The 19,270-nt window shown below is 52.5% G+C and overlaps 1 protein-coding gene across 2 annotated transcripts; it reads right to left on the reverse strand.

Moving 5' to 3' along the window:
- Positions 1–85: 85 nt before the first annotated feature.
- Positions 86–5,958, reverse strand: RABGGTA (Rab geranylgeranyltransferase subunit alpha). Of its 2 annotated transcripts, none has more exons than XM_031453497.2 (17): positions 5,813–5,958; positions 5,443–5,497; positions 5,157–5,267; positions 4,689–4,813; positions 4,315–4,502; positions 3,857–4,060; positions 3,466–3,549; positions 3,295–3,377; positions 3,104–3,205; positions 2,895–3,000; positions 2,748–2,799; positions 2,486–2,574; positions 2,256–2,344; positions 2,056–2,172; positions 1,330–1,443; positions 981–1,068; positions 86–315 (listed from the first exon to the last, which is right to left on the reverse strand). In XM_031453497.2, the coding sequence occupies exons 2-17, from the start codon at positions 5,443–5,445 to the stop codon at positions 167–169; spliced, it is 1,704 nt and encodes a 567-aa protein (XP_031309357.1). In that variant the 5' UTR covers positions 5,446–5,497; positions 5,813–5,958; the 3' UTR covers positions 86–166. The 2 variants fall into 2 exon arrangements, with proteins under 2 accessions (XP_031309357.1, XP_031309358.1); XM_031453498.2 differs by lacking the exon at positions 5,813–5,958 and adding an exon at positions 5,646–5,779.
- Between the last annotated feature and the right edge of the window lie 13,312 nt (positions 5,959–19,270).

Genomic DNA, 19,270 nt, shown 5'->3' on the forward strand with positions numbered 1-19,270 from the left:
TATAAAATGAAAGTAGAGGGGGTCCAACACACCCTAACTCTCTCCCTTTCTTTTCCAGGTGGCAGTAGTAACAGTGGTGGCGGGAGCAGCTTAGCAGCCTTTGGGGGCCACTTCGTTGTTTATTCAGTTCCAATAAGTTAAAGGGCAAGGGTAGGGGCAGGGTGTCTTAGGTGAGGATGCTGCTAACTGAAGGCAGCAGCTCGGCCAGCTGCTCCGAGATGCCCGCTGCTTGGCACAGGGGGTTGCCCTGCAGGTTGAGGAGGACCAGCTTGGGGCAGGAGGCAAGAGGCTGGAGCACGGCAGGCTGCGGGAGGCCTTGGGCAGGAGTCAAGGAAAGCTCAGCGGGATCCCCCAGACCTGTCTGCTCCTGTACACCCATCACTGTTTTCCCTCAAGAACGGGGACTGGTGCCCGGCAGCCTGGTTGATGGGCACCTTGTCTGCTTCTCCGGAAGGTGTAAGGCTCTAGTCTGCAAACACTTGCCGCCGGGGCACCAGGCAGGAAGCACAGGAGGCCTGCTGGATGCAGTACCAGAAGGAGTAATGGAGACTCTGGTCAAGGGGGAAGCTAGCCTTGGCTGCAGAGGCACCCATGACTCAACGGCCAAGGGTTGCCAAGTGGAAATTAGACCAAAGGGTGCTTTAACTTTCAGTTTTTAATAAGAATCAGAATTCTAAATTTTTTTAAAATATGAAACTTCCCGATTTAAAAAAACACGATGTGGTACTCAAGAACATCTGCAGGCTGCCGGTTTGTGAACTCTGGTTGAGGAAGTCATTTACTTCCATCCTGCAAAACTCTCCTAGCCCAAGTCAACGCTAGCCCCATATAGCCCCAGGCTCTCCTCTCTCTCGTCAGTTTAGCCAGCCAGAGCCCCCTCCCCCGCTGAGGAGCACACCCACCCTGCTGGCTGCCTGTCCCTTCCTGGTGTGGCACCTCGCTCTACCTGCTGTCTGAAAGGCCCCCAAAAGGAAGGATACGGTTATTGCACAAAAAGAGCTCCTGCAGCCGGGGCAGGTTAGTGACACCATCCAGGGACTCGATAGCGTTATCATTGGCCTGCAGCACCTGGGGATCAGGAAGGGTAGGGAAGACAGGACAGGGCATGCAGCTTGGAATTGGTACAAGCAACTGGGGAACCCAGCATGATCAGCTTACAGTGTATGGAAGGGCTCCTGGGGTCAGGTGGGATGACAGAGGACAGGAAGGCAGGGGTCATCTGTTGGGGCTGAAAGGACCCAGACATCTCTTTGTAGGGTGAGTAGACTGCTGAGGTGGAGGAAGGGGAAAGGACCCCCCAGGGCACTGACAGAGGAGTGAGTGCGTTACCTCGAGGCAGCGCAGGGCTGCCAGGGCAGGGGGCAGGGCTTGGAGACGATTGTGCGACAGGTCGAGGTGAGTGACCAAGAGCAGCTGTTCCAGATGGCAGAGCATCGTCAGATCCTGAGGAGGCAGGAGGAGATACCCAGTGAGCCCTGGGAGAAAGTCCTCAGGCACTGCTTATCAGGCACTTGCCTGGCGTGCCCTACACAGGCCCTAGGGGACCCCAGCTGAGGAGAGGACGGAGCAGGTGGGAAGCTTACCTGACAACCCATGGCAGTACATGCTCTGACGGATGTGAGTGCTGGGGCTGGGGTGGCCCGTGGAGTGGAGGGAGTGGGGCAGGTACAGGGGATAAAGGAGGGCGCTGGGATAAACACAGACATGGGCAGGAGTGGGCCTGGTGAATCTGAGGGATCGGTTTGGTAGGAATAAAGGTGGGCAGCAGGGACATGATAAAACTAATGTGTTGGGAAGATTGATTGGGGAAGATTGATTCAAAAATCTCTGGAAAACTATTCAGGCTTTAGATGATGTGGCCAGCTCCAGGGAGAGAAGCAAGGGAATGAGTGGAGGAAGAAATGTTCAGCGGGGCACCTGAGACTGAAGGCAAAGCTGAGGACATGATGCGACCCTCGGCTGAAGCCCAGGGAGCAGATAGAAAGGCCACCCAGATCAAAAGAAAGAGGGAGGGTAAGCCAGTGGGGTGAGGGAAGGCGCATGCGCAGTCCCTACCTTGTGACCCAGGTGCAGCACGCGCACCTCCGCATACTCCATCTTGAGCACACTGTTCTCCAGCAGGAACTTGCTGCGCAGGTCATCCAAGTACGCTGCCCGCATTGGGTCCACAGCCTGGCAGGGATTGGGCAGACAGGGAATGTGTGTCAGCTGCCCTCCGGGCCTCCCCCTTGCTGGCTCCCCCAGACCCTACTTGCCTTGAGGGTCTGGAAGTACTGCAGTGTCTCCTTCTCATACAGCAGGGGGTCCAGCGCCCGCATCAGCAAGATGATGGTGAGCAGGCACCCTGAGGAGAGAGCGAGAAAAGGATGGACTCTCTTGGATCTTTTTCTGCTCCCATCCTCTGGAGACCCTTTCTGATCTCCCCAAGGGGACCGCCTAGGAAGGGGCCTCCTGAGAAAAGCAGGAGCTAGGGGATGGGCCTCACATTTATTCTCAGGCTCCAGCTCCTGCAGCTCCTTACAGGATTCAAGCTCGGACTGTAGCACTGTGGACTTCTCCACCGACAGGTCACACCTGAGGGGGGGCGGGGTGGGGGAGGGGATGATGCCCACAGTCCTAGGGTACTGGTCATCCCCAGTATCCAGTCTCAGACCACCTGCTCAAGCCCCCAGCCTCCCACCCCAGATGCCTGATGCCCAGAGTCCAGAGTCCCTCCCCCTGTCTGTAGGCTTCCATGTCATCGTCACCTGAAGAGCTGTTCATCTGTGGCCGAGTCCCGGCACCAGCACTCTTGGCGGCCTGAGAGAAAGAGTAGATGGTAGGAGGGGATGCCCATGAGAAGAACAGAGGGATGGGGGGCTGCTGCAAGGGGTGGAGGACGCAGGCTGTGTCACCTTTTAAGAGCACACACTCCTTCTGGGCATTGCCTGCTGTCCAAATGACACGAAATGTGTGTTGGGGCAACTGGTCATTGAGGGAGGCAGCGGGCAGATCACAGAGCTGGAAGCATACGGTCAAGGAAATACCTGGCCTGCACCACTTTTCTGACTCCCCACCTCAGCCCTGCCCCAGCCCCCACTTTGCCCCACCAATCCTGGGATACCCAGACATGGCTAGGCTGGTTCCTGCCATCTGGGGTCCTCCATTCTACAGCCAGGGGTGACTCATCAACCATGAGCAGCAAGGTGTCTGTCCTGGAGCCCACCTGACAAAAGGGACAAAGGGAGACCCGTCACTCCAACAGCTCTGGGCCCACAGTCCATGATGCTCTCCAGCAAAAGCTGCAGGACTCACTAGGAGGGGCCGAGAGAAGGAGACAGTCAGACAGGCCTCGTCCCGGCTCACGTGCAGGCAGCGCAGGGCATCCTGGGGATCAGCTGGGGGGAGACACAGCCTCAGGTCTCCTTAAATAGTCTTCCATTCCTTCCAAGTCCTAATCACCCAGCCTCTTCCCCCAGTGCTCACCTCGTCCCAGGAGCCAGCGATGGTAGAACCAGGCACTCTGATCATTAGGGTCAGTGAAGAAGGCATTCTGCACCAGCTCCAGCTCTGCAGGGGACAAGGAGGCATGTGGCTGTGGTTAGGACCCTAGTGGGCTCCTGGCTGCCCCAACATCCCACCCTCTCCTCTGAGCACCTCCAGCCTTCAGTTTCACTTATGTACTGGCCTTGCACAGGGGCTGCATGTGTTAGTCTTATCTTCCCCATTGGACACTTGAGCTCTCCGCAGCCAGGGGCTGGATCTTATGCACCCTCAGAGCCAAGTATGTACTTGATAAACCCAAGTAGCAGATTCAGGAACAGGGCTAGGCATCAAGGCTGCAGAGCCCTCCCCAGCACCCCCTGGCCCTGTTTACCTTTGAGCAGCACATCCTCAGGGAGGCGCCCCTGGGGTCCAGAGTCTGGCTGGGGGTGCAGCTGGGGCAAGAGGCAGGAGCGGTAATGCCAGGAGGAGTAGTTGGAGAAGTTTCGGGTGATGAGGCTGTCAGTGAAGGCGAGCTCCTCTGCAGGGGGCACAGCTGCCTGTGCAGCTACAAATCGCCGGTAGTCCCAGCAGTGGACTAGGAGGGTGGGGAACACCACATTTCAGAAGCAGGGCAAGAGCTCCCTAGCTAGTACCCCTGGAGTTCCCTTGGAGATCCCAAGAAACACCTCTGTGCACTCCATGGAGGATGCATTTGGCTCCACCATCCCTTCTGCCATCAGCTCAGTGGGCTGGTCCTAGCCATCCCGCCCCACTCTGGGCCCTACTGACACCCTGTACCAGGGTGTGGGGCAGGTGAGTGTCGTAGGGACAGAATCTGCAGGCACGTACAGTTCCGTTCATCAACCTCGAGGAAGCGGGCACATAGCTCCAGCTCCCGGGTCCAGTTGGGTTCTGGCAGGCGGCCCAGCAGCCAGCAGCGGTGGTGCCAAGTGCCGTAAGACTTGGGGTTCACCCTCAGACAGCTCTCCAGGAAGCCCAGTTCTGCCTTCACCAGAGCAGCCAACTCCTCGGGAGACCTGCACCCAGAGGGGAACGGGGGTCAGGGCCCTCCAACACCCAATCTCAGCTCACCCTGACTTTCTGCACCCAGCCCTCCACTATCCTCTGCCTATGCCCCTGGTTGCCTCATTCTTCCTCTACCCCTGGACCGAGGTAGGGCAGGGCCAGGGCCATCTTCCCTGGGCCCCTGAACCCCTACACACTTCTGGGCCTCCAGCCGCTGGAGCACCTCTCGTCGACAGTTCCAGAGGGTAGCAAAGTCAGGGTTGGCTCCCAGAATCTGGCTTGTCAGTTCCAGCACTGACTCATCCAGCTCTCCAGCCTGGCGCTGAGAAGACAGATAGCAGGGTCAAAGACCGTATCATTCTCCCACTACAGGGATAAGTAAATCTGTGAATGCCATATTATAAAATAGATACTATACAAAGCACTTTACAGGTTTACATGTATTCTCACAATAGCCCTATACAGTAAGTGCAATTATTAGTCCCATTTTACAGATGGGCAAACTGAGGCCCAAAGAGATTCAGTAATTTGCCCAAGGACATGCAGCTAGTAAATAATAGAACCCAGATACATATCCATACAGTCTGACTATAGTGCCCAGCTCTTGGCCTCAGTGCTACACTAAGGGGCCCACTGCAGGAAGGGGCTACCTCTGAGGGCCCCACCTTCCGGAAGACAGTCTGGGTGGCTGACTGGTATAGCTTCAGCTTCTGTTCCCGCTCTAGCCTCTTGGCTTCCGCTTGCTCTTCCGATGTCTTCACCTTCAGGCGTCCGTGCTACAGGGATGGGCGGGTTGGAAGAGTGCAGGCTGCTTTGAAGCGGCAGACACACCGAACCCCGACTGAGGAGCCCCAGGTTGACATCGGGCAATGAAGGCAAAGCCACGCGGGGAAAGAGCAAGGACATGAGCATGGGCATGCGGAGGTGAGGGGCTAGGTTCAGGGTTCTCACCATGGTGCTGGCTCAGGTTCAGGGCAGGGGAGGGGTCCAGTGGCGCCCGTGAAACCTGGGGAAAGAAGTGTCAATCATGGGAGCCCCGCCTCTGGTAGCACCGCCCGCAGCTGTTCCCAGGAAGCCGCAAGCGAGCTAGGGCGGAGACCCCTGGGGTGTTAAGGGGTCCTGGGATAGGCACTGCACGTCCAGAAGGCACCCACCCGGACTGGAAACTTGCACCCGTGCGGGCCCGCCCACAGCCCGTTCCGCCGGGGCCAGACCCGAGCCGGGGCACTTAGGTGACGGGGACCACTCGCCGCCCAGGGGCTGCCGCTGCCCTCCCGCCCCGCGGCTCCCAAGCACTGCCGCCCCCCGCGAGCGGACCCACCTGTGCTGGGAGGAGGCGTGCGGGACGCGAAGCTGCGGCGCCCACCACCGAGCCCGGGCGCTGACTAGAGCGGCGTCACGCCCTGGCTCTCCGAGACTCAGCGCCCTCTGCAGGCCTAGGGAAAGGCCCACGGCGGAGCCGGTGGGCTCCGGAGGCGCGTGCGCGGGGTCTCTGCGCGCGCCGTCCGGAAACGCCAAGTCCCTGTTAGCTCTCCGGTGCGGTGCGTAAGAGTGCGCACGCGCGACTATGGTGCTCCAGGAAAGCAACGCGGACTGAAATTCCAGTCAGCTACTCAAACTGCGATTCAGTTGAAAAGTTTTCTCCAACAGCCAGAAACCCACGCCCTCACCGCTCCAGTGACCTCACTGTGGCCGCAGTGGCCACCTCTCAGTTGCCAAATGTAACGGATGGAATTTCCTGTCCTTATCTTCATTGACCTCTGCAGCATTTGATGCAGCTGACTTCCCTTGACTTGATACCCTGTCCTGGCTTCTCCTCCCGCACCTTTGCCCCTCTCTTCTTGTCTGTTCACCTTCTCCTCCCCTAAATGTTGGTGATCACCAGCGTCCTTTCCTCACTTTTTCCCACTGCACACATTGCTCCTGGAGAATGTTCACATATCCAGGTGTTCAACTGCTTGGCGTAGGAGCTCCCAGAACTCTGTCCTGGGCTCACCGACCTTCCGGCCCACACTTTCTCTCGGTGACTTCATCCACACTCATGGTTTTAATTGCTGCCTCTAAGCTGATGACACTCAAACTTGTATCTCCAGCCCAGATGTCTTGCAGACTTTAATAATGGAAAAAAATGTATACACACACGTTCACAAGCCTAATAGGTATCACCTGGGTGCCCCAGAGACACCTCAGACTCTAAAAGTCAAAAGGTATCATTGTCTTGCCTCCTCCCAGTCTAAGCTTTAGGCTTTTATGCTTCCTATTTGAATGGGTGGCCTCCCCACTTTTCCTTAATAGCTCTTAAATACCCTCTCCATTCCCACTGCACTAAGAATTTCAATTTATTCCCGTGATTGTTGAAAGTCTTTTCAATGTTCCTGTCTCCAACTTGTCTCCTCTTTCATTGGTTCATGTCTCTGCTGCTGAATCAATCTTTCTGAAATGCAGATTTGATGATATATCTCTGCCAAAAACCCTTGCGTAGTTCCCGACAGCTTTTTAGGTAAGACTTTTAATCTTTCAGGTTAGCCCATCAGGACTTTTGGCACATGGGCCCTGCCTACCCCTCTGGCCTCTTTTCCTGCCTGTCCCCATTAAAAACTCTTCATTACAACTGGTACAGCATTCGCAGTTTCCCGAGCATGTTAACCTGTTCTCTCTTCTTTACTCTCCTTCCTCCACACTCTCTCCTTTGCCAGAGTAACTCCTGTTCATCTTTAAAATTTAACTCCAGTGTCACCTCCAGGAAGCTCTCCCAAATGCCTCAGTCTGATTTAAAAGACCTTCGTATGTGCTGTCAATGATAAAACATCTTCCCCTGTGCCTACTGTAAGTCTTGGTTTGTATGCCAGCATCTCCTAGGAGAGTCGAAGTTCCTGGAGGACAGGAACTTTAAAAAATTCTTTTTGGTGCTGCTTCTCCAATACCTGGCCCTGGTTCTTAGTAGTTATTGGGTAGTTATTTAAATGAATGAATAAAACACCACATAGTGAGGGCTGGCTTGGCTGGGCCTAATGGTGAGTGCTGTTGGCATTCAGGGATGGGAGAGATTGTGAGGCTTGGACCAGTTTAGGAAGGTTTCCTGATGGAGCCTTCATGGGTTCAAAGTGGCCACTGAATGTGTATGTGTGAGTGAGTGTCTGCAATGTATTTGTGAGAAGTGTGTGTCCATGTGGCAAGTGTATGTTTAATACACACATCTAGGTAAGAAAAGATGGCTTTAAACTCTTTATATTTCTTCCATAGCTTTATCAGGCTGGAAATATGTGTAAAGTGCCCACTCTGTATTCTATCCTTTCCTAGGCTCTGTAACAAGTTACAGGGAAAAAGAGACTCTTGTCCTGGCCATCGGTACTCGCAGTCCCAGTGAGGAAAGAGCCACACTGGTTGATGGTTATCTTTGTTCCAGGCACTGTGTCAAGAGCTTTGCACACACACAGGATTACGCGTGGGAGTCAGTAAGCAGACTGGTTACAAACATGGACTCTGCGGTCTGACTGCCTGGGTGGCAATCCTGACTTTGCCATTTATTAGCTGTGTGCCCTGGGGCAAAGTACCTAACCTTTGTGTTGAGTTTCTTCTGTATCTCAATTTCTTCAACAATAGCATAGGAAAAATAATGTTACCTACCTGCTATGGTTGAAGTGAAGATTCAGTTTAAAAATCTACATGGGGGGAGGGATATAGCTCAGTGGTAGAGCGCATGCTTAGCATGCATGAGGTCCTGAGTTCAATCCCCAGTACCTCCAATTAAAAAAAAATTAAAACTTTTTTTAAAAGAAAAAAAATCTATGTGAAGTGCTTAGGACACAGCCTGCACTGAATAAGTGCTCAGTAAATAGTAATAGTGGTAATTTTTTAATTTTCATGACAAATATGCCAGGAAATGGAGGCTCAGAAAGGCTAAGTAACTTGGTAAGCACCACCCATGTAGTAAGTGGCCAAAACGGACATGTGTGTGATCTGGTCCAGCCCTCCCCCCACCTCATCAACTGCTTTGTTTTTGGTTACCATCTGCTCTTGCTTCCTGCTCTATAACCACTCACATGAACACCCAGATTCCTGGGAACACAGGTGCCCACAGGTGCAGATTTGCCAGGTACAGTCTTACATCACAATCAACAAGGGTGGAGGAAAGGGGGTGGAGGAAGGCTGAAGTTGGCATGACATATTTTCTAGTGATTAACAATCTTGAAACTGGGAAGTCTGAGTCAAGCAGGTTTAAGAGAGAAAGTGAGTCTCAAGTCTGCTTCCAAGAGGGCGGGGCCTGGTTTTGGAAGGAGGGCAGGAAGGGCATTTCAGATGTGTGCTGTGACAGGAAGGTGGGGGAGAGAAAGCCAAACAGACTTAGCTGGCTGGCAGACAGAAACTGAACCAGGTGCCTTTGGAGATAAGGGCAGTGGAGCCAGTGACAGCCCTCTTGCTTTAAGGCAAAAGGAGCTGTCAGGAGTTATTTTTGGCCTCCTGTGTGGGGTAAGTGGGATCCGTACAGGTGTCTGAGGGCCACAATCTGAATTATGTTTGAGGAAGAGATTTTACTGCCTTATTTTTAGGTTTACTTTTTGGGGGGGGAGGGAAGGTAATTCAGGGTTTATTTATTTATTTATTTCTAGAGAAGGTACTGAGGATTGAGCCCAGGACCTTGGGCGTGCTGAGCATGTGCTCTACCACTTAAGCTGTACCCTCCCCTCTTGCTACCTTGTACGTAGAGAAAAGAATAAGCAATAACTGAGGACCAACTGAGGCCCAGACATCTTATCTGATATACTCAGTACCGCTGTGAAGTAAGTATGATTATTTGACAATGAGGAAACAATGACGACAGAGGGTTCACAGAGGTTAAGTGCCTTGCTCAAGGTCACACAGCTGAGAGGGAACACAGCCAGTGAAACCCAGTCCCCCTAAAATCAAATTCCCTCGCCAAGTTTATGATTAATCTCTATCCAAAACTTTATTGCCTTTCTCGTGCCCTCTGACCTCAGTCCTGTGCTAATTGAACACCGATCAACCAGAGTCAGATGACTAAGATTGCTGTTGTCTATGACATTGTTAATGTACTAAAACCGCTATTATAGATGGCATCATTCATGGACAAACTCAGGCTGTTTCTCCAGGGCAAGAAGAGCTAACAGACCCCCCAAGTCATGGACCTCCTGGCCAGAGAACCAGGAACCAGAGATATTCTGACTCCCAAAACTACAATTAAGAAAGGTCACAAATGTCACAAGATGATGACTAATCCCAGCTTTTTTTGTTCTTCCTCTTTAAAAACCCTCAAATTGAAAGACCAAATTGGAGTTGATCTGAGGCTTTTCTCCCACTCCCTTGCTTGGTGACCTGTGATTAACATTTTGCTGCAAACACCCAATGTCAGAGTTTGGTTTTCTGCGTGATGGGCCCTTCACTCGGTTTCACCAGAATTCAAGCCACACCCTGGGTGTCTCCCCACTGCAGAGGTGGAGTGGCCATTGCCAGAGGCTTGAACTTGAGCTTCCTGATGTCTGGAACTTGGTGTTTCTTAATGCTGACCACCTCTTCCCGGGCCGATCGTTCTCTACTCTCACTCCCCAAACACACACACACACACGCACACACACGCACACATGCACACATGCACACATGCACACACACACACTTACAGTGCCTCTAGGACCCTGAGCCAGTCACAGACCAGAGATGGTTCGGAGAGAGGGAAGAGACCACGAGTACTGGGTTAGGGCCCCAGTCAAAGCGTGGCCTGGGATCTGGGGACTGGGAGAGTGAGGCGATACCAGAGCTAGTGCTGGACTTGTGCAGAGTGTGGAAGTACGTGCATTCATTCAATCTTTCGATATTTACTTAGCATCAGAACCAGACCTGAGAGTGTGCTGAATGCCAGGGATATGGTAAGGGACCAGAAAGACTTTGTCTCTGTCTTCCTGGAGCTGAGAGTCTAGTGTAGCCCTATGCTAGACTAGAACGTTGTGCGATGTGGAAATACTCAATATCTGCACCATCCAGTACAGTCACCACTAGCCCCATGTGGCTTCTGAGCGCTTGAAATGCTGGCTAGTGCAATTGAGGAAAAAATTTTTAATGAACTTAAATTTATTTAAATGTAAATAGTCACGGGGTTAGGGGCTGCATTGGCAGGACAGGTCTCGTGGGTGAGACAGACATGTCGCCATGTACACTTGAGTCAGGCAGGGGCCCGTGAGACCCACGGAAGGGGCACCTGACCCAGACTAAGGTCAAGAGGAATTTGTTCTAGAGCTGGTGGTTTGTAATGATTTGCAATTTTTTCCCTTACCCTGATGCTTCCTTTTGTTCTTCCTATAAAACTTGTCAATGCAGGGTAACAGGTATACTAGAAGTATGCAAATCATGAGTTACAGCTTTGAGCTCCTATTTTTAACTCCCAGCCACAGGCATGGAGAACAGGTTCCAGAAATACAGGGATATCCTCAGGGATATTTAGGTAGAACCTGAAATCCAGATCCATGGCCCCACAGCCTTGCTAGGGAAGGGGGTGGGATGAGGAGCTGGGGTGAAAGTAGGGCTATTTCTGAGAAACAATAGACTGGGCTTGGTCACAGGTGGGACTGAGATGCAGGAATAAAAATGACTTTGACGCAGACCAGCAGGTTGTAAAGCTGAGAGACTTGAGAACTTGTGGTGTCCACAGAGGTCTTGGAACATGGGTGGAGGGAGCAGGGTTATATGAGAAGGGAAAGGGCTATTTCTGATGTGTTTGGTTTGATGTGGAGATGTCCCAAAGGCAGCAAGAAATACTTGCCTGGAGAGGGGTTGAGAGGTCAAGGTAGAAGATGTCAGCGTGGGCACAGGATGCCCCGGCAGTAGTTCACCCAGCAGGGAATGGGGACTCCAGGAGGAGGAGATGAGGGACCTAAAACAAGCTTTAGTAGAGCCATGGTGAGGGCAGGACTGAGGATGTGGGGGAAAGAAGCCTCAATGGGAGAGCGAAGGAAGAAACAGACTATGAAGAGAGGTTCTATGACCTTGAAGCCAATATTGATAATGACTAAATGCTTTACAGCCATGATACCAAGAAGCTGAGACTCTTCCCAAAGTCACAGGGCTTGTAAGCAATAGAGCCTGGTCTCCCACCCAGCTGTGGATTCCGGAGGATACTGTTACTCGTTTTCCCTCCACCTGGCTTGACAAATGTGCTCTGCTGCAGCAAATGCCAAGGTTAGGGGACAGAGAGAGGGGTGTGGAAATGCTGCGAGACTTTGGGAAGCTGGAGTGTGTGTGCTGGGGGGCCGTCTGGGGAGGGAGTTGCACTGAGGGGAACTCAGACATGACAGTCTGGATCATCTTGGGGCTGTGGATCCACAGGGTATCGAGTGAGCAGTGATTAGACATCTGGGGGCACCCAGACACTGGAGGGAAAACCAAATGTTGGGAAGTTTGAAGGTCAGTTTCAGTTGTGGAAATGGAGTTGCAAGCGGAAGAGCTGAGCCTGGCACCTGCTCTTCCTGCAGCAGGAAGGGCAGGGTCGAAGCTTCCCCACACATGAGCAGAAGTGCCCACTTCTTAGCTCTTGCAACATGGACCCTCCTCTTCTCCTGCTTCATGACCCTCTCTCTAACCCTGACCACCTCAGAACAGGACATCAGAGCCAGAGAAGGCTTGACAGATCATCTGGTCCCTGCTCATTTCCCAGAGGCCCAAAGATATGTGGTGACGTGAAATCACATACACATTGGTGGCAGAGCCAGGGCTGGAAACCAGGTTTCCCAGTGATTATCACAGCGCTTTTGCATCTGTCCAGCTCCATCTCAGAATATGTTTAGAGACAAAATGGTTAACTGTGGATGGGATGATAGGATAGTAGATATAGTTGTAACTGGTAGGACATTCATCTCTGAATAATGGTGGTTAATGTGTGTTTGTCAACTTGGAGGGAAGTCCCTAGTGGTGGCACTTTTCAGTGACATGTTGGATGAGCACATAGTCCTAGTCTCATAATTGAAGGTAGCTAACATGTAGCTGGGAGGACTGCTGGATGATGGGAACCTGGATCTAAACGTAATCTGAGGGCCCAGACTTGACCAGATGGCAGTGAACAGGGGCAGAAGTAGAGTCTGAGTTTTTGGTCCCCAAATTATCCTCTGCACAAAAGCACGATGTATGGGAGATGGAATAACACCAATGTGTGCAGACGGAGAGATTCTGGTTGGCACAGGGTTGGTAGGAGTCGACCCCGAGATTTGCTTGCCAGAGGCACTGACATGGCTTTGAACTGCATGAGAGAACTTTAGGACCCAGAATGATGGGGTACATAGGCCCCAGATCTGTGATGGTTAGACCTGTTAGGAGTGTGTGGTCCACTTTAAGAGGGACAAAGACAAACTACGAGGTCCAGAGGGAGAAATCAAGATGGTGAGGAGAGTCTTTGACCAGAGGACATGGAAATGTTGAACTGGGGGAGAGGACTTAAAGGACAGATGATAGTGGTCTTTAAACTCTTATAGGGCTGCTGGTTGGAACAGAAGCTATATTGATTCCATTAATCTCGATCCAAAGAACAAAGACCAGTGAGTGGATGTAGACTGGTTATGAGGGAAGACTTTCCTATACTTAAAGCTGTCTGAAGGTGGAATGGGCCTAAATGAGTGGTGGTCAGCTCACCATCATGGAAGGTAATCAAGCATGTGTTGGCCAACAATTTTGTGAGAATGTGGTAGAGAACATTCAAGGACCAGAATGTTCCCCAAAGTTATAAATGAATCCGACCCCTGGGATAGACCAGGGGCCCAGAATGACTCAAAGCCCAAAAAGATCCTCTACAGTCACCACTTCTGCATGGTCCTAGGGTCCCTGATGCTTGTTCTAAGTGCTTGGACTTTTTTTCCTCCTCCTTGCTTCCTAGTTCCTTCTGCCAGGCTGGGGAAATTCCTTGATGGTCAGCAGTGTCACTACGTACCCATAGCTGGAGAAGAGGAGGGATGAGACTGGCCAGTGAGATGGAAGGGCAGGGCCTTAAGGCTGGGCCCAGAAGACAGAGCCTTAGAGGGAAAGTCCCTGTGATAGCGTATCCAGTCTCTCCCAGGGAGTGGTGTGTGCTGACTCAGGCTGGCATCTCTGGGGGAAGAGATGTAGGATAAGCAATCAGGAAATGGGGCTGAAAAGCTGGAAAAACTTCTTGAGCCAGACTTAGTCTCTTTTACGGGAGCCAGGTACTCCACGGTAGTTGGTGAAGTTGACAATGTTGCCTTAAAATTGCCCAGAGCACTGGTGGGGATGGGAACATGGCCAAGAAGCTTGCTGCCTGGCAGGGCCTAGGTGGTAACCACTGCTGCACAGCTCCAGGGGGCGCCTTGGGTTTGTGGCATATACAATGTGGGTGGTGCCAGGAGGTAGCAGCCCTGAGATTCTATGCCTGCATGAGAAACAGAAGCCTTGAAACGAGGTGAGACTGTGAGTGGCTAGGGAAGGAAGGGATGCTCTGGCTGGTAGATGAGGACAGAGGACAGAGGACAGTCCCAGGAAGGAGGAGTTGCTCGCTTAGGGGAGGACCCAGACCTTACCCCTTTCCTGTCCCATTCGTTCATTCACAGTGACTGAGCGCCCCTGTGGTGGATGCCATGCTAGGCATCGAGGCCAAACACAAACACATGGAGTTGATGGTCCAGAGCGTGGCTGTCCAGTCAAACTTTCTGGATATTGGAAATAGCGTAGCAGTCAAGTAATCCTATAAGCAAATGTGAAATTATAACTCTGCCCTCATGGAGAGGTGTGTGGTGCTGGGTGAGCTCCTCTCGGGGGTGGGCGCAGTTTCCCAGGGAAGTGAGCTTGGAGCTGGGGCTGCAGGGGTGGGGAGGAGCACCGGCTTGGGGCTCAGTCACACATCTCCTGTGTGTCTCCTCAGCAGCAGCTATGGTGGTGCCTGCGTTCAGCTCATCCCATGGGGATGCAAAGCCCCTGCTTCTACTCCCACCATGAACTACCCAAGGAGGCTGGTTTGACTGCTTGTCCCCTCACCTAGCCCAGTGCCTGCACCATGGCAGTTGCTCAGGAAACATTTCCATCATTCAGCCAGTCAATCACCGAGCAACATTCACTGAGCACCAGTACAGCTTGCCCCACGGCAATGACCTGGACTGTCAAGGTCCCTGCTGTCACAGAACTTATGCTCAAGCTTGGGGACAGACCCTGTAGAAGCAAATACCCACAAAGATGATTCCATCAAGTTCTAAGTGCACTGACAAAAATTAAACAGGGTATCAGGATAGAGTTGTTGTTAGTAGTAGGGGTTCCTGGGAAAGGATGAATGAGTGAATGAATGAATGGTGAGCCATGGCAGTCAGAGCAAGACTCACTGCACCCCACGGGGCGGGGAGTAGGAGCGGGAGCCTGCACTCTGAGATCCCAGAGCCGGGAGCTCAGGGTGAGGTGGGGAGGGGTGGTCAGGGGTGGCTGCACTTCAGGCCTCATGGCAGGGTGAGGTGGGGCGGAAGAGGACAGGGAGTGGTGAGGAACCTCAGAATTTAGCATAAAGGAGAACGCCTGGAATTGCTGACGGGAGCCACACTGTGTCTCTGAGTCCCCTTGGCACCTGACATGACTCAGGCTTGAATTCTGAGGGGGTGGGGTGGGGCAGTGAGGACCTGGAGTTGAGGTTCAGGGAGCTCGCAGGGTTGGCCAGCCTCCCCAGGGCCTGCTTCCACAGAAGCCCCTAGCGCCCCACTGCTGGCAGCCCTGCGGGCAGTCCTCTCTCAGATCCCGGTGCCCTGGGCAGGGGGCGGGGAGCTGAGGTGTAGCTGGTGGGGCTGAGCCCACGCAATGGGAAATGCTCAGGGTGGTGGTTCTGGGAGGGTCAGTCCAGGGGCACAGACACTGCCATTAGCTGGCCCAGCCCACCTGCCTCAGGGAGGGAGGGTGGGGCCCTCTCCAGTGGGTCCCACTAGGCCTGTGAGGTCAGCCACACCCTGGGTGGCTTGGATACTCTGTCTTGTGTGCAGGGTTCAAAGATTCTCTGAATGTGTGTATTGGCAGGGAGGGAAAAGGGGCCAAGACCCAGCCCCTGACCTGGGCCAGGGGTAGGAGGTTGTCAACCTTATCGAGGGGACCAGATGAGGACTTCCATGCCTCTAATACCAGTCAAGAGCCAAGTGAATGTCACAGGTTTCTCAAAAGGCACAAGAGCAATGGCAGAAGAAACCAGAAGTTTCTCAGAGGTTGAGATGGGTCTTGTGGGAGGAATTCTGGCAGGTGGAAATGGGGCTGGGGAGGTAGTGGGGAGTGGGTGGCACGTCAGGGACCAGAACAAGTTAAGCAAAAGTGCAGAGGAATGAAAATGTGGTCAAACTGAGAGAAGGGCAAGTCTGAATTTGGCTAAGGGGATCCTTGGGCTGAGTGAACTTGGCAATGTGTTTACCATTCTGCCCCATCCCTGACCCTCTCTGCCAAAAAGAAAAGCTCCTCCCAAACCAAACACCACTACCCCCCGCCCCCCGGCCATATAAGCAGCAGAGGCAGCCTGATGCAGGGGAAAGAGTTCAAACTCTGGAGTTTTATGTCTTTGGTTGAATCCAAATTTCGCTGTAGAGACTTGCAACTCTGGACAAGGACCTCAGCTTTTCTAAGCCTCAGTTTCCTTCACTGTAAGAGTACTTACTTCACATGGCAGATGAAAAAAGATGATGTCAGACTTAGGCAGAATGTTTAGGTCATTGCTGGCACACACCAAACACGAATTCTCTCCGCCCCTACAGCACGTGTCTCTGGCTGGCTCAGCTGTGTCAGCGTGATAGCAAAAGCCCAGTCACCTTCCCTCCTCTTGCACCAGTCCCTGCTGCAGCAGTATCTATTTGTGGAGTTCCAGCTTTGCCTGTTTCTTCTGGAACCACCTCTCCAGGAAGGAAGGGGAGCCAAGGCCTGACCACTGGGGACAGGAGCATATCTGCTCATACTTCAAACAGAAATGGCACAGAACTGACCCCACTTGCTCCCTCTGCCTCCTTCGTGGATGCCTGGAAGGCTCCTCCATTTTAAGGACTTAAGGAAGGGTCCTTTTCTTTCCCAGATTCCCTCATCAAGTTAAGCACCGACAGCCCTGGTACCCTCCTCTTCTGGCACACAGGTCTGGGCAGGCCCAGTGATCCCTTGACCTTGCTCCCAGCAAGCCTGCACCAGGCCCTGGCTGGAGCTGGCCTGCTCCTGAGCTCCACAGAAGGCAGTGGCATCCATTCAGGGAAGGTCCCTTCTATGGCTGTCCTCAGCCCCTGCTCAGTCCTGCCTCTGCAGCTCAACACAGGCCAGGTCAGCCCGGTCAAATGGGAGGTAACTCTGTGGATGATCCTGAACTGGGGCACCCACGGGGAGGTGTGTGTGTGTGGGGGGGCTGGCTGAGGTGGGCACCTGCATAAGAACCTGGGAAGGGGTGGGGCCTCTGGGCCCAGGGCTACTCCTTGCTTAGAAGTACTGGACACAAGAGCCAGAACAGGACTCAGAGCCTGGAAAATACAACCCCTTAGCTGGAAAGGGTCCAGATTTGCACGCAGTCAAATCTCTTCTCTGAACATGCTTGGCTATTTGCTTGCACAGGCATGGGCTCTCTCTGTGGCTACCCAAGAATGTGGTAGCACTGGCTGCCTCTAAGATGGGGACTGCACATTGGTGGGCAGGGATGGGAAGGGGACTATGCCCTATCTGCCCTTCTATAATTTTTGGATTCTGAGCCATGTGAATGTGTTAACTTCAGCAATGTAAATTAAAAAGTGCTTGTGAAAATCTCTTCTCCATTCCTCCGAGGGCTCCTTTGGGGGATTAAGCATCTTCTGGGGACTGGCTAAGCCCCTTAATTAGCTGTTGTGGGGGCAGCGGCTGCATCTCAGCCAGCCTGTGTCCCACCAGGGCTGACCTCAGGCAAGTTGGCATCTCTCACAGCTCCAGCTCATCCTTTCTTTCTGTGCCAGCTGCTGCTTTCATGGTCCCCCATGCCAGTGCAGTCCTGCACTAGCCCACCTCCTTTCCTACTTGTCCCGTCTGTTGACTGCCTCCTACAATCTCTCCTCAGCCCACACCTCCATGGGCATCACATCCCGGGATACTGGCCAGCCTCCAGGTGGCTCTTCCGATGCCTGCCTCTCCTCCCTCTGGTCCATCCTCCCCACAGCTCAGCCCCGTTGAGCTTCCTCAAATACAGATCTGTTCTCACTACTCTGCTGTTTAAATCCTCCTGTAGCTGCCGGTGTTAGTTTTATGCCCAGATTCCCTCAGATACCCTTTTCCATTTTTGTGCATGACGTCCCCTTCAGTGGGCTTTCAAGGTTGACACCTGAGGCTCTTTTGGAGGGCTGTCCTTGGCCTCCTAAAGCTGCTTCGGGTTGAAGTGTGACTGATGACTGCTCAGAGGTGGTGGTGGAGAATGAAAGCCTGGCTTCCTTGCCCCAGACCGGGCTACCCTGAGGCCTTACACTCCAAAGTTGTTCCCTGGGCCTCACGGGAAGCCACCCTGCACAGCTGAGCTACAACTCTTGCTTGGCTTCTCCTCTGCCAACTAGTCTCCCCTGGGAGCTCTTCCTTAAGAGTCATTCAGTGTCTAAGATGAATTCCTTCTTGGAAACCTATCACCCACAATTTAAATCTTAATCATTGATCTTTACTCATTTCCTTTCTCCCTAGAAATTTATCCCATATCACATCTACATTTATGCTACACCAACTTCTAGTTGTCTTGCAACACTCTGTGTCTCAGTACCTGCTCTTTTTTGGTAAGTTAAAAAAAAGTGAAACCTTCCCTCTCCCCCTCCCTCCCCATTCTTTAAGACTCTTATCGGTATCACTTCTTTCGAGTCTCTAATAGAGCTAGTGGCTTCTCCTGTGCTCTCAGGGTACTGTGTAAACTCACTACAGCACCCAGCTCACCAAACTGCACTATCTTCCGTGCTGCCTAGCATGGTGGTGGGCAGATGTAGGCATCAAATAGATGTTTCTTTGGATGAATATCGATCCCCTAAATGCCCTAAGGCTCTCCGCTACTGGGTTTCTCAGATCGTGAATCTCTTCAACCCCCAGTCAGCACTCTGTCCGTGTTTCATGCCCTCAGAGCTCTACTCAGTTGCTTATGTTTCTAAGATTAACCCAGTCTTGTTGGAGGGAAGCAGGTGGTGACCTGTAAAGAACTCTGCTCCCTCTGGCTTCTTGGGATACCAGGACTGAGGTCGAACTCTGTGTGGTGTGGACTCCCTGGGCCCGTTTGCTGACTTCTTTCAGTAAGTGGAAGGTCTAGCTTCTAAGGTCTTCCAGGGCTGATATGAAAGTCCTCTGTGCACTGGGGCCTGGTCTGTCTTGTTCTCTGCTCTCCCAAAGCCAAGAATGGTGCCTGATGCAGAGTATACTCTTAAATATTTGTCAAGAGAAAGAACTGACAACTTCAGTGGCTACCTATTGCTTGGTGCTTCATATGTGTTACTTCATTTAATTCTCAAAGAGCAGCCAGGATTTGTGTGCAGATTTGTATGTCTTTGAAGCCTGTGTTCGTCCTGTGATACCTGATGGCCTTCAGGGGACAAGGCCGTCATAAAAAGATCTGTTCCAATGATGACTTTTACTGATGACCGCGGGAGGCAGGAGGAGATCCTGAGGCCCTTGTTCTTCTTAAAGCATATACAGCCGCAGGGAATAAGAGGAATTGAGGGTGGTTAGTGGAAGGTGCTGAGAGGGCAGGGAGAAAATCTGATCCCTATGATCTAAATGGGGTACCTGGGCAAATGGTGGAGTTTAGGTGCACAGTTCCAGGCATGTGCTGATAAGCCAGCTCTCTAGATAAAAA

The sequence above is a fragment of the Camelus dromedarius genome, chromosome 5, assembly GCF_036321535.1.
Source record: "Camelus dromedarius isolate mCamDro1 chromosome 5, mCamDro1.pat, whole genome shotgun sequence".
NCBI classification, from domain to species: domain Eukaryota; kingdom Metazoa; phylum Chordata; class Mammalia; order Artiodactyla; family Camelidae; genus Camelus; species Camelus dromedarius.

Coding starts and splice junctions, on each gene's coding strand:
- RABGGTA (XM_031453497.2), bottom strand. Junction 3,378..3,465: donor TCGCTGGCTCCTGGGACGAG/GTGAGCACTGGG, acceptor GTCTCCCCCCAG/CTGATCCCCAGGATGCCCTG. Junction 1,069..1,329: donor CAGCCCTGCGCTGCCTCGAG/GTAACGCACTCA, acceptor CCTGATCCCCAG/GTGCTGCAGGCCAATGATAA.